This window comes from Eschscholzia californica, unplaced genomic scaffold, assembly GCF_041429995.1.
Source record: "Eschscholzia californica isolate CP2 unplaced genomic scaffold, dmEscCali1.0.p SCAF_1, whole genome shotgun sequence".
Classification (NCBI taxonomy): Eukaryota; Viridiplantae; Streptophyta; class Magnoliopsida; order Ranunculales; family Papaveraceae; genus Eschscholzia; species Eschscholzia californica.
Window position 1 is genome coordinate 23,185,415 of NW_028238198.1, and position 21,442 is coordinate 23,206,856.

The 21,442-nt window shown below is 44.3% G+C and overlaps 2 protein-coding genes across 6 annotated transcripts; both read right to left on the reverse strand.

The window, feature by feature from the left end:
* Nucleotides 1-71: 71 nt before the first annotated feature.
* LOC147565251 (uncharacterized) lies at nt 72-7,395 on the reverse strand. Of its 3 annotated transcripts, none has more exons than XM_086651738.1 (9): nt 6,309-7,395; nt 5,359-5,980; nt 5,082-5,207; nt 4,789-4,986; nt 3,988-4,215; nt 2,768-3,886; nt 2,364-2,666; nt 1,770-2,214; nt 72-1,252 (listed from the first exon to the last, which is right to left on the reverse strand). In XM_086651738.1, the coding sequence occupies exons 2-9, from the start codon at nt 5,947-5,949 to the stop codon at nt 393-395; spliced, it is 3,870 nt and encodes a 1,289-aa protein (XP_086507864.1). In that variant the 5' UTR covers nt 5,950-5,980; nt 6,309-7,395; the 3' UTR covers nt 72-392. The 3 variants fall into 3 exon arrangements, with proteins under 3 accessions (XP_086507864.1, XP_086507865.1, XP_086507866.1); XM_086651739.1 differs by having other exon boundaries at nt 6,192-6,492; XM_086651740.1 differs by having other exon boundaries at nt 6,119-6,490.
* A 9,297-nt stretch (nt 7,396-16,692) lies between these two features.
* On the reverse strand, nt 16,693-20,647 carry LOC147565252 (uncharacterized). Of its 3 annotated transcripts, XM_086651734.1 has the most exons (4): nt 19,225-19,435; nt 18,205-18,838; nt 17,481-18,124; nt 16,693-17,405 (listed from the first exon to the last, which is right to left on the reverse strand). In XM_086651734.1, the coding sequence occupies exons 2-4, from the start codon at nt 18,821-18,823 to the stop codon at nt 16,941-16,943; spliced, it is 1,728 nt and encodes a 575-aa protein (XP_086507860.1). In that variant the 5' UTR covers nt 18,824-18,838; nt 19,225-19,435; the 3' UTR covers nt 16,693-16,940. The 3 variants fall into 3 exon arrangements, with proteins under 3 accessions (XP_086507860.1, XP_086507859.1, XP_086507861.1); XM_086651733.1 differs by having other exon boundaries at nt 18,205-20,647; XM_086651735.1 differs by having other exon boundaries at nt 18,201-19,235.
* Nucleotides 20,648-21,442: the final 795 nt, after the last annotated feature.

Here is a 21,442-nt window from a genome sequence, read left to right on the forward strand (position 1 = left end):
GCCCCATGATTTGCCTGTACTTGGGTAAACTGCAGAACTTCAGGATGAAGTAAAAAGATTCTACAGTAATGGAAAACCAAACCAAAACAGATTTAACAACATTATAATTCTTAAATGTTTAAGAGATAAACAACTATAATTCCTGGTAAAATTAAGACCATTACAATGAATAAGAAGAAACTAAAAGTTTGATTAAAAAAAAAAATCTAGGATTCAAGCATTTGATCCCCACATCAAATTTGCTCACATGGGAAGCTCAGATTCTTCACTTGTAGAATTCACTTGTTGTAAAAGAGGACAAAATTTCCTTTAAGGGTTTGTCTGAATTAACCAATCGTTCTCTAAGATGAGTGGACAGCTTTCAGATACCCACTGTGATAACTAAATCAAAACTACTGATGGGGTTTCTTCAAAGAGAGAAACAAGTCTTTAAATAGAGATTCACAAGCTTCCGTGGCTTCTTTGTCTAAAGCTTTAACAAACACTTCATTAAGATTTAGCATCAAAAGTACCTTGAATGTGTTGGTACAGAAACGGCGAACTTGAGCTTTCAATGGCTGTTTTTTCGGCATATCCATAACCAGCTTAGATATTAGATCATTAAGTAATGGCATTTGCTTTTTCAAGGTCTTCGTCAGCGTAGCCTTGTCATCTGTGCCTTCCTTTTTCGAAACCAATGATTTCAATATTCCATCGACCAGATCAAGGGCTTTGGTTCGCCGAAACTCTGATTTTGCACACCCACATTTTTCTAACAAGAAGTGGAGGAGTTTGTGTCCCAGCCAAGGTTGACGTTGGAATACCTCTCTTACAAAACCAGGTTTCAGTCGGGATTTTTTACTATCAAAGTAATCGACTAAAACTTTTTGGAATATCTCTATAACTTTCTCAAGATCATGCCCAGGGAGATCTTTTGACCGTACAATCTTCAGAAGCCAAAATGTAGAATGCTGAGCAAGAGATATAACCATTTTGTGCCTAGCTATAGAAGCCTGTTGCTTTTTCTTCGACAAAGTGGCAGCTGATTTCTTCTTTTTGAATGGTTTTGAGGCTAATTTCAAATTTCTCTTTAATAAAGATTCAAGAGTAGAGACTTCGATATCTTCACCTTTTGGGGTTTCCTTTGATTTAAATATTTTCTTCTGCAAGATACCCCATATTCGTTGTGCAAGCTGATCGTTAGTGTCTGCTGTATGTGGGTTTACAAATGCCTGAGCTAAGTACGAGTAAACCGTTACAACCTCCGGCTTACCTATGAAATAAACAAAGAAGGAATTAGCTTGATGAATGTCTCTGTATCAGATCAAAACAGTAAAGAGAGAACATCAGGTCTAACTTATAAGTTCTAGCAAAGATAGTTTATCGTGAGGGAAGTAAGAAGCATCCAGAGTATGCCAGGTACAGCTCTGAAAATACCAAGAGATGGGTTCCACATTGTCAGTCATCGTCGACATTTAAAGCTTATCCAAAAGTACTGGCTCAGTAGAAAACTTCAAACTTGGTTTCAGGATCGGGCTAACTCTGAGCCGCCTTGCAATTATTTTACTAAGTGCAACGGAAGATATCTTTTTACCCAATTAGGTGGTCACAGACAGTTATAAAAAAGATGATTAAATATGTTTTATAGTTTGGAGTCAAATGTTGAAAAAGACTAAACTGTTGGATATCAGATGTCGGCTTGAATCCACATTATTCAAGACAAATCTTGGGGTGTTTTAAGTGTAACAAACATTATAGTATTAAAGTTTTGCGAAGCTAAGGTTGCTTACCAGGATTTTCGTGTAGGTAAATTTCCAACAGTGAGAGGACACGGAGTTTGAACAGGACAAGCTGGGATTGAGCAGTTTCACCCCCCGCCTGGGTCTTCTCCTTGAAAATTTGTGCAAGATAAGAATCCATCCGAAACATGGCATCATCGTCCATCCCACCATCAGACTCATCTTCCGAAGCTTCAGTTACTTCTTTACCAGAAGCCTTAATTCGAGCCACTGCCTCAGAGTCATCGTCTGATTCGTCACTATCACCAGCTTTAACATCGTCATCTTCATCAGCTTCCTCAGCTTCTTCAATACCAAGAAAGTCTTCATCCTCGTCGTCATCATCATTTTCGCTATCTGAAGTCTGATGTCGAGCTGGTTTAAGATCTTTCTTTATCACACGTAACATCCGAACAAGTCCTGCTTCTGTAACTTCTTCACAGTAAAGCTTGAAAACCTACAATAACAAATTAGAGAACATAAACAAAAATACAAACTTTCAAAGCGATAATATCATTTCTTCTCCATAAATATCTTTTATGGATGTCTGTAGAAAAAAGTATACACATCCAGCAAAAACATGAGAAAAAAATGTGACACTTTTACCTGCTCAACAGAAGAGCGTAAAGGAGGAGAGGATTGAGGTAACAAAGAAAGCAGGGTATCCACTAGAACGTCCATTAATTCGGGTATCTCCTTCTCCTCATTCTCTTCATTTTCATCTTCATCTTCCTCTGAAGAATCATGAAAATCAGGGGAAGGAAACGACTTCTTGCAACACATTGTGAGCTCTAAAGCTGCTTCATAGAACTCTCCAGGACGTAAGAGAACTTGGAGCAAGAGTTGTATGAGCAAGTAACGAAATGCATGGAGTTTATCTGCATCAGTTCCAGGACCAATATTCCTTTCCTGCATCATGCACAAAATTTTGTTTTCATTTTCAGAATGATGTTGCTTTTTTTAGCCAACTATCATAGACAAGTCAAGAAAGCAAAAGAAAATACAGATACCTGTCGAGAAAGATGAGTTTCCATTGCTTGTAATTTCTTGAATGCCTTGTCATCTTCCTCACTCAAGGATCTAAAGATAGAAATTGAAGGAATGTTGCATAATGTGCCGAGGAACCGCATGAAGTAAGACCCGAGATCATTTGCTTCGTGGCTATTCGGCAACGAGGGGGTGCCTTCTTTTTGTGTATTTGCCAGTAATAATTGCAATTGCTCAATACACATACGGCACAAAGCAGTTGATGTAGCTGCTTTTGGCCATTTAAATTTCTCGTGCAATTCAAACGACGTCACTTCCGAGCCAAGGGATGCAGAAAATAGACCCTGAACAGCTAGAAATTTCAGTATCTCTTTCTGCACCCGGACCTTTGCCTCTGGATCTACTTTCAAATCCTTCAAAACACGAGGGAGGGAATCTATAACCCAGCTCTTCAGAGAATCTTGGTTTCCCATTCCAGCAGAATCCTTTTCTTCTATAGAGCCGATGTCAGAATTGTCATCTGTGGTCTGGCTTTGGTCCGATGGTTCATCAGATGCACGCCCTACATCTACAAACATGCTTACCAAATTCTGAACAAACAACATGCAACCTGATTCCGTGTTGAATTCTCCAACCAAATCTTTGATTGTTTTTGTTTTAGTTATGCCATCGAATTTTCCTCTACTGTGTTTCTGTAAGGCCACGACAACCGCCACTCGTCGATCATCATCGTTCTTTACCCAGTCAGATATTTCCTTCAGAAAGTATTGTGCAGTCTTGTACAACCAAGAATCCTTGGTTGAGAGGATATCCATCAGACAGTGGACAACTTTGTGGGAGAGGATAATCTCGACACATGATGCAGGTAGCCTTGGCAAGAGGAGAAGCAAAATATCAAAAGCCAAGTGTTTTCGATCATGAGAAGATGTAAGAAGACATCCTTCAACAACAATCTCACCAAAACAACGTAGGTTCTTTGCGATCTCTTCTTCAGAAGAACTAGACTTGCGATTCTTTTTATGTTTCTTACTGGAACTCGAACCTGAAATTGCATCTTCTTCTTGTGTCGATGCATCTGGCAAGAGCATATTTGCTAAAACAGGCCACACACTATGAACTCGAGGCTGACAGAAAGTTGATTCCTGCAATACAATAAACAAGGTCAAGAAGACTTGAGGTGTTAAAGTGTCCTTCTCAATACCATATCCAGAAGACAAATATCAAAGATGTGCGTAGAGAATACATTGAAGCAAAGGATAAGGGAGGGCAGATGTTCAGCAGTGAACATTTTATTCGGGCTAAACGGATATGGCAATAATTTACTGAATATCTCATTGTCTGAAGATAATTTCTCTCTCAGCTTCAGGGCCAAAAGTAATGCCTCCGGATTTCCAACTTCAGTTGCATCTTTGAACCACTCAACCATGCCTGGTGCTTGAAGAACTTCACTTGATAAGGCTTCAAGTGGCAACTGAAAAACAAGAAAAGTTATCACAACTGATTAATGAAATCAGACTGAAAAAGGAACTAGGAACACACTCTATGGATAATAACAGCATACTGACTACTGGGAGAATACAGAATTGAGTAAATTCTAAATTGATTACTACAAATTCAAAATAAGAACAATTCCAAAATGAAAACTAACATATATCGGTAGTAGGAATTCTAAGCACTTCGTGTTGTTCAGAGGCACCTCGAGATTTAATTTTTCATAAGTTCAGAGAATCATGGATTCTGTTTTTCGGTTATGAGCAAAATTAGGCGATTGTAGTTCAATAACACCTAAAGGTGATTATTATAATTTGGTTTAGACTAATTCAGGCACAAATCTTTTGCTACTCATATGACATATGTATATACGCAAATAAAAATGAGAGGTAATCTGCATGCAACTCTGTGGCCCTTGCCCTTATCAATTGACAAAGGAATTCACAAAAAGAATATCTTCCCGTATACATAGCAACCAGTAAATCAATACCGACAAAGCAAAGATGTTCAGAAATAAAAATCATTTTGTAACAGGGAAAACCGAAATGTATACCTTTTCCGTGAAGTCCAAAATAATTGCGACAGCTGGCTCTCTCAAGTATCGTTTCTTTGAAGCAAGTGCAATAACCAAGCTCGAGATTTCTTTGACATAAGCAGAGCTCTTGTCAGAAATCCATTCTTCAGCTATCCGTCCAGATCTTGCAAGAGCACCATAAGCAAAGAGGCGGCCCAGAAGACAGTCCCTTGCTTCCTGAAATGGCAAAAGAAATCAACTGCATGTAAGACATCCAGATACACATAACACAAATTAATGTACTTTAGAGCGAAGTAGTGTTTTGCTATTACCTGACCCTTCATTGATGAATTGACATCTAATATATCAGTTATTAGTTTCATCAGGGCACCCAAGTTGATGCAAGGAATTGTACCGACAACAAGAGACAACCCCAATGCAAACCCTTGTCTTGCACACTACAACAACCAATACAAAAACAACACGAGTTAGCAATCTGCAATGAAGTACACAAACAACAGTATCCAAATGCATTTATCCCATATATAAACAATAAAAATGCAAATGGAACCAGACGAACAAGAATTATAACCACGAAAGAGAAGTAACCTCTCTTGAGGAAGAAACTCCACGAATTAGCCTTCGAATAGCATATCTCAAAGAGGTGGCACAATTCTGAAGACCATCATCCTTTTCAGCCTCCAATTGCAACCCAGTATTATCTGCTCCCTGCTTACCAAGCTTCTCATAGGCCTTCTGAACTTCTTGTAGCTCCCTTACCAAGGTTTCAGCTGCTGCTAGTCTAGATGGCAAATCAATTGAAGCCAAATCTTTAAAAACACTGATGTGAAACTCAGGTAAACAAGAAGCACTACTTGAAGAAGAAACTTTCGAAGGTGCTTCGGCTACATCCATCTTATTATGTCCTTCATCACTAGTTTCCTTAACCTTCTTCACCTCCACATTTCCAGTACTATTTCTGTGCCTCTCTTTATCCAATGCTTTCCTTTTCTTTCTCCTTTCCATGGGTTTAACAGAAACAGGATTCGTCGTCGAAGTGGGTTCACTTTCTTCATCCTCCTCCTTTTTACCTTTCTTAGACATCTTTTTTTCAGGTTTCAATTCAATTTCTTCATCTGATGTTTGAATTTCATCCTCTACTTCTTCAATTGATTCTGAACCTCTCTTTTTACCACCCATTTAAGCTTTAGATTCAAGTTCTTCTATTAATCTATCAAATCCAACAAAAAAAAAGAAACTTTAACAAGTATAATGATGAAAGTAAGAACTGTGTTGTTTTTTCAAATAGTGAACCCTAATGTTTGTAAGAATCACAAAGTAACCCAATCAAAATAGTAAAATATTGAACCTTTACTGCTTCATATGTTTAAAATAGAACCCAAAACGAATGCCCTAACGATGGAGAGGTATGGGTGTTTTACCGAAAGAGAAAGGTGAACTAAAACGGCTGACTGCAACCCTTTATACTGCCGAGAGATTGATGAGAGAAAGGGAGAAATAGATAGATAGATAGATATGTAGAGAGAGAGAGATGTTACCTGAAGAAAATGGTTGTGATTGAGGGATGAGATGATAAAGATGGGAAGAGAGAACTTTTATTAGAGAGAGAGACGGGAGTATGGTATAGAAAGAGAGAGAGAGAATGAGTTTCAGTTGGGATTTAGGGTTTATGGGTAGGGATGACCACTTGGGTCAACCTACCGGGTTCCAGTCCCGACTTATGACGGGTTTAGGGCCTTAGGTTACCGTTTAATCAACACTTAGATTGTCGAAGGTGTTGACATAAACTCCGAAAATCTGGAAGTTCTGGGTTCGATTACCACTGGAGGTGGAGTCCATGGTTATTGAACTTGGGTAATTATAGGTATAAATAATGTAATAAGTTTTGTCAGGTTGTAAGTCTCTTTCTGTCTTTCATGTTATTCGACTTTAGGACTCTTTCATGATAAATTTAACTTATGCGGTTTTCGTGCTTATCACATCTTTATAAAGTATCAATGCCTTGTAATGACTAACGTAGATAGTAGTTGATTACTCAAAAAGAACAAAAAAATTTAGCGGAATAAATTTCGAATTAATTTTTTTGGACTTCTCTTTTTTGTTTCTCCCAATGTCTACCACCATTTTCTCTCCTCGTCAATAAGGGTCGTCAGGAAATTGTCATTGTCAGTAATCTTTTTTCTTCTTCTAATCTTTGTCTCTCCCGACCACACCATCATTGCACTCTCTCGTGCTATCATGGAAAGGCAAATTGGGACTTGCTTATATTCTAGCTAGCAACTTGGTGCCTATATTGGTTCATGCTCGTGTCCCTTGAGTAGGAGTCACACTTGGGATTCTAAATCAATCTTCATCAACGACATAAAAGTTAGCGAATAAAGTAACCTCTGCTTTCCTTTGTTGGTTTATATTGGGTTTGTGCACGCAATCCTACCCTTTGCCTAGTGATGTAAATCGTTTCTAAAATAAATTCTATTAGGTGCATTCGACGTCACCATTACCCAACAAAAATGGCATCACATTTTTCTACGTACGATAATTTCCTTTTGTCAGTTCTAAAGGCATATATATTTTCTTCGTTCTACTTTAAGATTTTATCGATATCATATTTCAGAGGCCAATTTTATCTGATCTAAGATTTGATTTACTATAATAGAACTCCAAGTGGGCAACATATTGGACTGAGAATTGTTCTTGTGGCTTCTACTAATTCATATTTTTCTTATGTTTTGAAGGAAGGTAGGACACAAGTTTAAGCTGAAGGAGAGGCGCAAAGAAGTTACATATGATAGTATCCTTGTCTAATTTTTTTTTTTTGTGGAATCTGATAACTTCATTAATTAGGCAAAACCGAGATGAATTACAATAAGAAGTTAAAAGAAAGAACCAAGCACAAAAAAGTAACCCTATGCCCACTACCTATGAAGAAGAAGGTAATAGTTCCTGTGTGCCTTTAGTGGTTCCCCCCACTATCATGAATACACGAACCATTTTCACCATTTTCGCCATTGGTTCACGTAGTTGAGTAACTAACTTTGAGCGGGTCAAAGCGTGTAACCATTTCCCCACCACGAATTGGATTGATCGGAGAACCGCCATCAGTCGGGATCCTACGCCCATTGTCAGGTCAGCATCTTCCTCCATGTAACCTGAAGCTTGAGTTTCACCCTGATCTCTCATTTCTGTTTCCCACAACTGCAGTATCTTGATCTCCAAGAGATCCATGAGTTTCAGCCTGATGGGATGATACTATATGGAATGACCCAAGAATCCACAGTAGAAGTAAAATCTCCCTATCTTCTCAAACCTAAGTTGAACATAAAGATTTTGAACTTGAACAAGTAACCATGTTGAAATTAATCATGTTCAATCGGAGATTTGCGTGTGACTAAGTCCACATCTCCTGAGATTTCTCTGTAAATGAAGAGACTTGTGAGTTGTTGAAAAAACACCAAATAGTTGTCCATGATCAAACACTCGAACCGGAAGAAACTCGAAAACAACAAAAAAGATCCTATAGATCAAATAAACAGGCCCTAAAGACCAACAAAGCAAATAAATATTTATTAAAAACGAAAAGTAAAGGGATCCGGCGAAGGGTCCTCCCTTCGCCGGAGAAGCAACGAAAATCTTGGAGGGTTTTCAGAAAACGGTTATGGGGAGTCTCTCTCTATTCCTTTTTGGTTAACCTACTTTTTCCTGTTCTTTGTCTAATTAAACATGTAGAGAGAGAGAGAGAAAGAGAGAAGACTATTGTTAGATCACTATACGGAATCCAGCTCGGTTGGTAAGTTTGATTGGTCTGTGCATAATAGGTCATGGGTTGGACTCCCATCAGAAGCATCCTTTTATTTATTTTTTTCTGTAAGTTTGATTGGTATGCAAAAAATAGTTTTAAGTATTACATAGGTAGTACTGTATGGGCAAATTTCCGCCCCACGAGGTGCCCGCAGAATTTATGAACAACCGCTTCGTAAGGATAAAATCCGCGAGGCTAAATAAGAAGGCCCGATAATGGCCCGAGTCGCTACTCGGGCCACCGAATCCATACCCGTTGGGCACTAAGCGTATCTAACACGTGTCACGCGATAGCCACCTGCCAGTACTAGGCAATCTTACGGCCAGAGGATTATTACGCAATCCATAACCGCACTAGTGGTAAATATTCCGTATCTGCCACTTAAAGACGGGTGATACCAGCCAGTAGCTTACCGCACACGCGGTAACATCTTAGCCGTCCCTCGAGAAATTCGAATATTCATCTGACGGTCAGATCCTCTGGCCCTTAACGTATCTCTCAGGAGTAATGACACGGAATAAATACGTCGGTTACTAGCTGGTTGTCATCAAGGCAATCCCTCTCCACCACTATAAATACGAGAAGCAAAACTCAGACAATGGCATCCAACATTCGACAATAGTACTCGAGTAGTCTAATCCATTCTGTCCACTCACTTACTCTCTGATAAGCATCTCAAAGGTCTTTCGATTCTCTCAAAGTCTCTGACTCTTCATCTTAGAAGTTTGGAGATAAGAGTCTGGTAGTCACGAATCGAGCGATAACTAGCTAGCCGTATCGACACCATACGACCATCACCTTATTGCACAAGAGCTTTCTGGTCTGATATATCTTCCATCCAACGGTAACGAGCTGACCGTAACACCCATCCAGCAGTAACTAGCTGGCCGTATCACCATCTTAATACGGCCACCCCCTTACCGCATCACTCACCTAGCGATAAGACGCTTGGCGTATCGTCATCATCCATCCATCGATCCTCACCGTCCGATCCATTTACGACCAGCACCTTATTGCTGACCCCTTTACGACCAGCACCTTATTGCTAGTCTCTTTTACGACCAGCGAGTTAACGCCAATATTTCATCACCATCACCCTCGTAATTACCGTAAGTAAATCACTACCGTGGGGATCTGTTCCGACAACTTCACGAGCCGCGACACCTAAGCACTCCGACGACGGTTACCCTTCTATTGCCCACTTTGACTTTCTTATTTATATTTGACCGAGTATCTGACTTGACCGTCGGAGCCCCCTTAGGCCGGCACCATCCCGGTGTCCCAGAGGCTTCACGATCTCTTCTCTCTTTTTGTGTGCAGGTTCTTTTCGACACGTAGCCGGTCCCCGAAGCATCCGACCCGACCCGACAAGACATTTGACCGTCGACCCGTTGACTGTCAGACTTTCCGACCCGTAGACGTTTTACCGTCTACAATTTGGCGCTAGAAGGAGGGGGTCGGCCACTAACTACCGAAAAGACAAGTACCATGGAAGGAGACATGTCCAACGCTTCTGTGGATTTCTCATCACAACTTGCTGCACTCACTGCCCAGATGCAAGAAAACGCCGAAAGATTGAGAGCTTTGGAGGAGGAGAACTCTACTGTCCGGGCAGAGAACATGCTACTGCAAGAAAGAATTACCGAGTTGGTGGTTCCGAGAAGACAAAGTTTGGGGGACAATCGACCACCTCCCAACGGTTCTGAAGTAGGAGGACCATCTAATCGCCCAACACCCCCTCACAACACTACTGCAGGCTTCACCACCAGCCAAGTAGGGACAGGATCCGCAAGTGCTCCATTCATGGCTCCAACACATACCTTTCAACAACCTCTCACTCCACAGCAGACCATGGCTGCTCCTCTTTACTCATCTTCTACTATTGCTATGCCTACAATCTTCCCTATGCCTACTCAACCCACCATGGCTTCTAATCCCTTATTATTTTCACATACAGGTACCCCTTTAGAGCAAGCTTTAGCAAAGAGGCTGGCTGAAATGGAGGCTCTGATCACTAGAATTCCAGGAGTCCCGACCCCCTTCAAGAAGAGTCTTCCTCAAAGCTATGCCGATTCTCCGTTCGTCGATGCAATTGCTCTGGTAGAGATGCCCAGAAAGTTCACTTTTCCCAACATGAAGATGTATGACGGCACCTCTGACCCGGACGATCACATAGCCTCTTACAAACAGAGGATGTTTACTGCTACGATTCCAAGGGACTTGCGGGAAGCGTGTATGTGCAAGAGTTTTGGGTCTAGTCTGATTGGCCCAGCTCTGCAATGGTACACTAACCTCCCCCATAACTCAATCGCTTCATTTGCCCAGCTCACAGACACCTTTGTCGAGCAATTTGCAAGCAGTAAGAAGCTGGAGAAACTCTCTGGTGATCTCTACCGAATCCAACAACGAAGAGGTGAACCACTCAGAGAATATGTGGGAAGATTTAATCGGGAGAAGGTGTCAATTCCTTACTGCAACCAGGAGACAGCAGTTGATGCATTCAGGAAAGGTTTACTGCCAGATGGGGAATTGTACAAAGAACTCACCAAGTTCAATTGCACAACAATGGAGGATGTCCTTTCCAGAGCTTGGGTTGAAATTAGGTGGGAAGAAGACGAATCTCACAGGAACAGATACTATTCACAAGAAGATAGGTCAAGAGACCGTCACTCCAGAAGATACGAACGACGGTCAGAAGCCAGAAGCAATGATCCGTACCCAACCAGACGACCAATTCCAAGGGAGAACAGGAGGCCATTCAACCCTCCACCTAATCGTCAAAACGAGAAACCGCAAGGACCCATCCGTACCAAGATTCCAGAATACAACCTCAACATTGAACCAAGTGAGGTGATTGCTGTAATGAAGGGGATGGGTAACACGGTAAGGTGGCCAGGGAAGACAAAGACGCCAAGCGACAAGAGGGATACTTCCAAGTGGTGTGAATTCCACTCGGACCATGGGCACACTACTGCAGATTGCATTGCCCTCAGGCTTGAAGTTGCTGAGCTCCTAAAGAGGGGTCACCTCACCGACTTACTGACAGATAAAGGCAAGAAAACCATGTCCCAAGGAGATGCCCGACCCAAAGAGCCAGAGGAGCCGATTCCAACATTGACTTGCAACATGATCACAGGTGGCTCTGAAGTGAGTGGAGTAAGCCACTCGGCAGCCAAAAGAAGTGCACGAATCACAACCAATCCAACTGCCCACTCAACAGAGGCGTCGACCCTAACTTTCACCAACCAAACCATCAGCTTCGTTGACAACGAAGTCTCAGGGCTCGTCAACCCTCATCATGACGCTCTTGTCCTCTCTCTCACTATTGCAAATGTATTAGTTAAACGCATACTAATTGATAACGGATCCTCCACTAATGTCTTATTTCTTCATGCCTTGCTAGGAATGGGACTAGAAGAATCAAACATCTGCCGACGTTCTACTGTCCTTATAGGATTTAGTGGAGAACAGAAGTATACCTTGGGGGAAATCGTATTGCCGGTATATGCAGGAGGAGTTAACCTTAGCACCACTTTCGTGGTATTGGACTGCCCATCAGCTTATAACATGATCCTTGGAAGACCTTGGATCCATGAGATGAGGGCAGTACCATCAACATACCACCAAGTATTGAGGTTCCCAACACCTTGGGGAGTACGGGAAATCAAAGGAGACCAAGGAGCTTCCAGGAACTGCTACAAGAACACAATGAAGGCTCCCAAGAAGCCCTTGTAGCAATTACAGAACAAAGTGTCCCTCAACTCAAACCTCAACCAACCGAACATGGAGGAGTTAGACGAAGTCCAAATTAACCCCGACATCCCAGAGCACAAAGTCCAAATAGGAGCACAACTACCTCCTACTCTCAGAGAAAAGCTCATTGAATTCCTAACCATTAATTCTGATTGTTTTGCTTGGTCTCATGCAGATATGACAGGGATAGACCCCTCTATAATAGTTCATGAATTGCAGGTAGACCCTTCCCACACCCCGGTCAGACAGAAAAGAAGGAAATTCGCACCAGAACGCAACAAGGTGATCAATGAGGAGATCCAGAAGCTACTTGACATCGGATCTGTAAGGGAAGTGCACTATCCAGATTGGCTCGCTAATGTGGTGGTCGTTAAAAAGAAGAATGGTAAGTGGCGGGTATGTATTGACTTTACAGACTTGAACAAAGCATGCCCTAAGGATTCCTTCCCACTACCTCACATCGACATGCTAGTAGGCGCCACAGCCGGCCACGAACTCTTGAGCTTCATGGATGCATTCTCGGGCTACAATCAGATCCTTATGCATCCAAACGACCAGGAGAAAACCGCCTTCGTCACGGAAAGAGGTATATTCTGTTACAAAGTCATGCCTTTTGGACTAAAAAATGCAGGTGCCACCTACCAGAGGCTCGTAAACAAAATGTTCGCCAACATGCTAGGCGACACTATGGAGGTCTACATCGATGATATGCTGGTCAAGTCCTTAGTAGCAGAACAACACTTGGAACACCTCAAACAAGCATTTGAGGTACTCAGGAGGTATAATATGAAACTAAACCCGGCTAAGTGTTCTTTCGGTGTGTCCTCTGGAAAATTTCTAGGTTATATGGTGACTCAAAGGGGGATCGAAGCCAACCCAGATCAGATCAATTCGGTGATGGGTATTCCTTCCCCGAAATGCATAAAGGACGTCCAGAAGCTTGCAGGTAGAGTGGCGGCACTTAGCCGATTCATTTCTAAGTCTTCCGAGAGATGCTACTTGTTCTTCACCACTCTACGAAAGGGGAAAAATTTCGAGTGGACACCTGCCTGTGAAGAAGCTCTACAACAGCTGAAGAGATACCTCACTTCTCCACCTTTGCTCTCCAAACCAAAAGATGGAGAGAAATTGTTCATATACCTTGCTGTTTCAGAGACAGCGGTAAGTGCAGTACTTGTTCGTGAGGAAGACGGTAAGCAGCTGCCTGTCTACTACACAAGCAAGTCATTGCTCGATGCTGAAACTCGATACAGCCAACTAGAGAAGCTAGCCCTTGCCCTTGTTACTGCAGCCAGGAAGCTGCGACCTTACTTTCAATGCCACCCAATTGTGGTGGTTACAACTTTCCCAATGAAGAATATTCTTCACAAACCAGAGCTGTCTGGGAGATTGACCAAATGGGCAGTGGAGTTAAGCGAACATGACATCAGCTACCAGCCAAGGACAGCGATCAAATCTCAGGTACTGGCTGATTTTATTGCTGACTTTACACCTAACACCTTAGTGCAGGCACAAGGAGAATTGCTCCATCTACAGGAACATAGCCAACTCAAATGGACCTTATCAGTAGATGGTTCCAGCAACATGAATGGAGTAGGACTTGGTGTTGTTCTCACTTCCCCAGAAGGTGACCTAATCCAACAAGCAATAAGGTGTGGGTTCAAAGTCACCAACAATGAAACAGAGTACGAGGCCCTAATCGCAGGAATGAACCTGGCAAAGGAGATGGGAGTCCAGAAGCTTGCGATAAAATCAGACTCCCAACTCGTAGTTAACCAGCTACAGGGAACCTACCAGGCCAAAGACGTGAAGATGGCAGCCTATGTGTCACATGTAAAAGAACTACAAAGTCAGTTCACCGAGGTTAGTTTTGAACAGGTACCCAGACTCGAGAATGGGCACGCTGATGCCTTGGCCAATTTAGGGTCATCAATTCCAACCAAGGATGCACAGACAATACCCCTAACGTTACTTCAGTGGCCGGCAGTATGGAAAACAAAGCCTTCAGAGATAGCGGTTACAGATGCAGAAGAGACCTGGATGACACCAATAATCAGGTACTTAACTAACGATGAGTTGCCACAGGATCGAAATGAAGCTAGAAGGCTCAAAGTCAAAGCTGCAAGGTTTTGCATCATGGACGGCCATCTCCTTAGGAGATCATACTCTGGGCCTTACTTGAAATGCATCACCCAAGAGGAATCCAAGTATGTCCTCAAGGAGTTACATGAGGGGGAATGCGGTAACCACTCTGGCGGTCGCAGCCTGGCCAACAGAGCACTGACTGCAGGTTACTACTGGCCGACTATGAGAGCAGACTCTACTGACTATGCTAGACGTTGCGACAGCTGCCAGAGGTTCGCCCAAACTTCCCACCTCCCTCCAGAGAAGTTAAGTTCAATTCTATCCCCATGGCCTTTCATGAAATGGGGGATGGATATAGTAGGCAAACTACCAACGGCCCCAGGCCAGAGAGTCTACATGCTTGCTGTCACAGACTACTTCACCAAGTGGGTGGAAGCCGAAGCCTACCACCAAATCAGAGACCGCGAGGTAAAAAGTTTTGTTTGGAAACATGTCATTTGCAGGTTTGGAGTTCCCAAGGAGATTGTCACAGACAATGGTTCACAGTTTATCAGTTTTGATTTCCAAGACTTCTGCAAGGAGTGGGGAATCAAACTAAGTTTTTCGACTCCTAGATACCCTCAATCCAATGGGCAAGCAGAATCGTCAAACAAAACAATAATGAATTCACTGAAAAAACGACTCAAGAAAGCTAAAGGGGCATGGGCAGATGAACTACCAGGAGTGTTGTGGTCATACAGAACCACTTCGAAGACCCCAACTGGGGAAACCCCATTCTCCCTTGCATACGGGTGTGAGGCGGTAATACCAGCTGAAACAGGAGTTCCCTCTGCCCGATACCAATGGACCACAGAAGAGAGCAATTGGGAACTACTTAATCATAACCTGGATACAGTAGACGAGGTAAGAGACATGGCGGCAATCAGGAATGCCGCATATCAACAGAAAGCAGCCAAACATTACAACAAGAACGTCAGGGTTCGTACATTCAAAGTTGGCGACTGGGTTCTGAGGAAAGTATTTCAAAATACTAAGGAAACAGGAGCTGGCAAGTTAGCCCCTACTTGGGAGGGCCCATACCTCATTACCAAGGTAGTGGGACAAGGAGCCTACAAACTTCAATCAAAAGATGGCCTAAACATAGGCAATAACTGGAATGCCATTCACTTACGAAGGTACTACTTCTAACCTTGAAACTTCTCCCATTTTGCCTTTTTTCCAAAAGATCACCTACTGACTTGGGCGTCGGAGGGTTGTTGGCTACGCCAACAACCACCCCTCACTATCTACGTGTGATGACAGGAACTGTCTCTAAGACACAACAAAGTAGCAAAAACAATAAGAGGCTGGACGTCAGAGTCGAAGTCCAAACCACCAGAAGAGTTCCGCACTTCGACTGGGGGGCATGAGGTTACTATAAGAAGACTATGAAGAAACTGAAGAACAATACGGGTTAAACAACCCTCACCTGTCCAACAGGCAACTAAAATCACCAGGCACCTAAGTTGAATGACGAACACTTCTTCATTTGACAACAACAAGTTCAACGTACTGTTCATCAAAATTAATTTAGAAGGAACAAAGTCCCGCACTTATTCCTCAAGTTCAATGTAATGTTCTTAAATCCAAGATATCACTTCCGATGTAAACAAAAATTTAGAAATAAAATCTCAAGTATTTATCCAGTAATTACTTGTGTTTTAATTTTATCAATACCAATGTCATTTCACTACAAGGGCATCTAATTACTCGTCTGGAGAGAAACAGTAGGTCGCTGGACGATCCCAAAACACAATAAAGTGTCGGTCGTATCACTTTTATAAGTGAAGATTGGAAACCCATCCAAGACGGGACAACAAGTAGCTAGCCGTCACCTGAACACAGTAAGGTGCTGGCCGTATCCCGTATATAAATTAGCATTCAAGTTGGGACAACAAGCAGCTAGCCGTCACCTGAACACAGTAAGGTCCTAGCTGTATCCCGTGTATAACTTAGGATTCATAATCCATTCAAGTTAAGACGACAAGCTGCTAGCCGTCGCCTGAACACAGTAAGGTGCTGGTCGTATCCCGTATATAACTTAGGATTCATAATCCATTCAAGTTGGGACGACAAGCTGCTAGCCGTCACCTGAACACAGTAAGGTGCTGACCGCATCACTTGTATAAATTAGGATTGGTAATCCATCCAAGATGAGACAATAAGTTGTTGGCCGACGCCTAAACGCAATGAGGCGCTAGTCGTCTTCCCTACATAAGCATAACCACTCAACTAAGGAGAAAAACAACAATAGCAAATGTATCCTTGAAGGAAGAGTCTCAAAGAAATCCAGTGGGTTCACTTGAACCATTAAAATACAAATCCAGAAGTCTAGAAGTCAAATCTACAAATAACATATATCCGACGCGTGTCGTCCGAACAAAAGGGCTGAGCGCCTAACGACACACGACGACGACTACATATAGTTCGTCACTAAGGAAAAGAAATCAACAACACACATAATATTCTAAACAAGTCAAGACAAAGCAAAACACTAATGAGATGAACCGCCTCCAGTTGCATCATCGCCCCTCATCACCTCGTCCATATCTATCGTCATCTCTCCCGCCCGCTTCTCCGCCAAGAGCTCCTCGTAACGAACCCGCCAGGCCTCTATGTTATCATCCATATCCCATCTGTCGGGCCCATGCTCGCGGTACTCGACGAACAAGTCTGCACGAGTTCGTAACGCCGCGTCAGTCGCAATCTGATCCCTCTCACGGGGAAATTCATCAACTAGTTGTTGGTTGTACGCCGCTTCTCGCTCCAGCACAGTGTACCGCCCCCGAAGATCCTCCAGCTCTCTCTCCCGGGCACGCATCCTGTCACCCTGCTCCTGAAAGGAAACCACCTGGCTGTCGTAACGAGTCTGCAACCTGGAGAATGATCCCGTCAACTCCGAAACTCGATCCACACTCTCGCTCAATTGACGACGGGAGGAAATCGATGCCATGAGAGCCTACCAAGACCCAAAACAAAGATGAGCATGTAATTATAAAAAGAAATAGCTGCAACTCGAATAAGAGGTAAATACCTGGTATTGGTGCGAAACACCGTAGTCTGCACCCCCGCAGGGACCATAAGCAAGGAACTTCTGATGATCCTCAGAAGAGAGCAGCTGGTCCCCTCCAGTAGACAAAAAAGTGGAACCATCGAAGGGAGAAGCAGAAGGATGATGCCTCCACATAGAAACCCCACCAGAAGACTCAGATAGGGGTATCGCCGAGTAAACCGGCTCCGCAGCTGGGACCTCCTCGGTAACAGGAACAGACGAAGAAGAATGCGGAAGAGAACTCGAACCGGTGCCTGCCTTGGACCTCTTCCTCTGGCCACCCTTCCGGATGTCCGCGTAAGGAGCAGGGATGTAACCAGATCCCACTATTTGCGACGATGCGAATGACTCTGTACTTGCCGAAGGAGGTGGAAAGAGAACCGGAGCACCAAATAACTCTTCGTAGGCTCGAAGCGCACCTCGAATCTCTATAGCCGTTGCAGGTGCAGGGGGACGACTTGTTAGGGTCGCACCAGGAACAAAGTCCCACAAAGGGGTACCTGTAATAAGAGAGTGACTCAGAAGGTAGGAAGAACTCCTCTCTGGATCACGACGCTCGAACAACTTTGAAATCCTCTCCTTCCAATGCGGCAGGCGCTCAACGTGCTTGTTGTTGAACGAACAATCTATCAAAGGAACAATACAAACTTAAGCTACAACAACGCAAACACATAAGGTACTCTAAGTTAAACAATTACATACTTACGAGCATCTTGCCAACTGGAAGGAATCTGCCCTACCCCCCGGTCACCATATACAAGGTCACCGCGCGCAAGAAAGTAACAAGTTTGCCACTTTCGGTCGCTAGCCGGCATTCCAGTGATTAAGTGAGCACCGGGGTTCCGCAATTTGAAACCATAACGACCATTGTCCCTAGAATGGCTCGTCAAGTGGTAGAAGCGAATTACATCGCTAGCTGAAAGCTCAACCTGCTGTAGGTAGGCCAGCACTTCCAAGCACAAGAGAAGTCTCCACGCGCTAGGCATGAGTTGTGAAGGAGCTATCTCGTAGTAACTCAAAACCCCATGAACCAAACGAGGGATGGGGAACCTAAATCCCATCAAGAAATAAATCATGTAGAACGCGGTCCAGCCGCCATGGTCTTCGTCAACAAGTTCGTTAGGCTGCGGAAGCCTAAGCTCTATGGACTCGGGGATATTGAACATAAACCGTATATCCCGTAATCCGCCCTCCGTAATGGTTGAAGCCGGATTTAGAGATGGGCGTTTCAAGGCCACCCGTTCAAGCAGCTTTTGTCGCCGGAACTCAGAAGGTTCTGGCACGCGAAGCGATCTAGAAGAACTACCTTGCCCATGATGACTCATCTCGGGATGCAAAGTCTGTAGGACAAAGGGATAAGGCTTCAAACCCAACAACTAGCTTGAAGGGTGCATTCAAACGAAACAATAGCTCACTCAAGGTATCGATCCTTACAGTAGCTCACTCAAAGTATTGATCCTAGCAGTAGTTCACTCAAGGTATCAATCCTAGCAGTAGTTCACGCAACGTATCGATCCTAGCAATAATTCACTCAAGGTATCATTCCTAGCAGTAGTTCACTCAACATATCGATCCTAGCAGTAACTAACTCAAGGTATGCAACCTCAAAAACACATTACGACAAATAAGGAAACTAACTTTAAAGATCAAAACATCATGGATATTCAATATCAATTGAAGAACAATTCAAGAACTCAACAAAACCAAATAGGAGAGAGAAAAATACCTGATTACAAGTGAAGAATCCCCCAAAAATCTCTCTCTTCAAGTTTCAAATGGTAAGTAAAATAATGATCCTTCGCCCCTTTTATAGGGTCCGAATCAAGGGGCATCACCTACCTCCTTCCCGCCAAGGAGCCCTCGAACAAATGCACACGATCAGCGTATTACAAATTACCACCATAGCAGAGTGTCCCACTCGCAAACCTTAAACAAACGCAAAAATTGCCAGGCGTCTCAGGGACGTTGAGGAAGGATGTCCGTCCGAGATAAATATTCGGGACAGAGATGGACGCTCCTAAGGACACAGTGAGAGTCGGACATCCGAAAGAGGCAGAACTGGGCTAAACGTCCGAAAGAGGCAAAGCGAGATAGACGTCCCCAGGGGCACGGAAGAGAGCTGGGAGTATACCCACGCCCAGCTCGCGCCACGTGGCGCGTTCCTGCGCATTCACGCAGGAACACGCTGGGCGTCACGGGACGCCCAGCGCGCGCCACGTGGCGCGTTCCTGCGCAATCCCGCAGGAACGCGCTGGGCGTCAAGGGACGCCCAGCGCGCGCCACGTGGCGCGTTCCTGCGCATTCACGCAGGAACGCGCTGGGCGTCACGGGACGCCCAGCGCGCGCCACGTGGCGCGTTTCTGCGCAATCCCGCAGGAACGCGCTGGGCGTCAAGGGACGCCCAGCGCGCGCCACGTGGCGCGTTCCTGCGCAATCCCGCAGGAACGCGCTGGGCGTCACGGGACGCCCAGCGCGCGCCACGTGGCGCGTTCCTGCGCAATCTCGCAGGAACGCGCTGGGCGTCACGGGACGCCCAGCGAGCGCCACGTGGCGCGTTCCTGTGCCTTCGTGCAGGAACGCGCTGGGCGTCCCGGCGCCCCTGCTATGGGCGCCCCGCGCCAGATGCCCCTGCTATGGGCGTCCAGGCGCCAGGCGCCCCTGCTATGAGCGCCCGACTTTCTTGTTAAAGGCACCAAAAGTGTCTTTTTCGTCATTGCGCCCCTCTTTGTGTGTTTTTTCTGACAATCTCCGGATTATTGTTTTGAACACGTCCCGAAAACTCGCACTTAGCGCCTAAAAAATCCGGGCGAGGCACCCAACCTCGAAACAACCATCGCTACGATGCAAAGTGGCACTCCCACTAGTAAAATATGATCGAGACGCGCACTCCTCCGCTGACACGGTCATACCTCACTACTCTCTAACTCCGCATCCGGACTTAGAGAGTGGGGGGCAAATTGTATGGGCAAATTTCCGCCCCACGAGGTGCCCGCAGAATTTATGAACAACCGCTTCGTAAGGATAAAATCCGCGAGGCTAAATAAGAAGGCCCGATAATGGCCCGAGTCGCTACTCGGGCCACCGAATCCATACCCGTTGGGCACTAAGCGTATCTAACACGTGTCACGCGATAGCCACCTGCCAGTACTAGGCAATCTTACGGCCAGAGGATTATTACGCAATCCATAACCGCACTAGTGGTAAATATTCCGTATCTGCCACTTAAAGACGGGTGTTACCAGCCAGTAGCTTACCGCACACGCGGTAACATCTTAGCCGTCCCTCGAGAAATTCGAATATTCATCTGACGGTCAGATCCTCTGGCCCTTAACGTATCTCTCAGGAGTAATGACACGGAATAAATACGTCGGTTACTAGCTGGTTGTCATCAAGGCAATCCCTCTCCACCACTATAAATACGAGAAGCAAAACTCAGACAATGGCATCCAACATTCGACAATAGTACTCGAGTAGTCTAATCCATTCTCTCCACTCACTTACTCTCTGATAAGCATCTCAAAGGTCTTTCGATTCTCTCAAAGTCTCTGACTCTTCATCTTAGAAGTTTGGAGATAAGAGTCTGGTAGTCACGAATCGAGCGATAACTAGCTAGCCGTATCGACACCATACGACCATCACCTTATTGCACAAGAGCTTTCTGGTCTGATATATCTTCCATCCAACGGTAACGAGCTGACCGTAACACCCATCCAGCAGTAACTAGCTGGCCGTATCACCATCTTAATACGGCCACCCCCTTACCGCATCACTCACCTAGCGATAAGACGCTTGGCGTATCGTCATCATCCATCCATCGATCCTCACCGTCCGATCCATTTACGACCAGCACCTTATTGCTGACCCCTTTACGACCAGCACCTTATTGCTAGTCTCTTTTACGACCAGCGAGTTAACGCCAATATTTCATCACCATCACCCTCGTA

Coding starts and splice junctions, on each gene's coding strand:
- LOC147565251 (XM_086651738.1), bottom strand. CDS start 5,949: ATGGGTGGTAAAAAGAGAGGTTCAGAATCAATTGAAGAAGTAGAGGAT. Junction 3,887..3,987: donor CCCTTATCCTTTGCTTCAAT/GTATTCTCTACG, acceptor ATTGTATTGCAG/GAATCAACTTTCTGTCAGCC. Junction 2,667..2,767: donor AAACTCATCTTTCTCGACAG/GTATCTGTATTT, acceptor TGCATGATGCAG/GAAAGGAATATTGGTCCTGG.
- LOC147565252 (XM_086651733.1), bottom strand. CDS start 18,823: ATGAGTCATCATGGGCAAGGTAGTTCTTCTAGATCGCTTCGCGTGCCA. Junction 18,125..18,204: donor TTCCAGTTGGCAAGATGCTC/GTAAGTATGTAA, acceptor TTCCTTTGATAG/ATTGTTCGTTCAACAACAAG. Junction 17,406..17,480: donor GTGTTTCGCACCAATACCAG/GTATTTACCTCT, acceptor GGGTCTTGGTAG/GCTCTCATGGCATCGATTTC.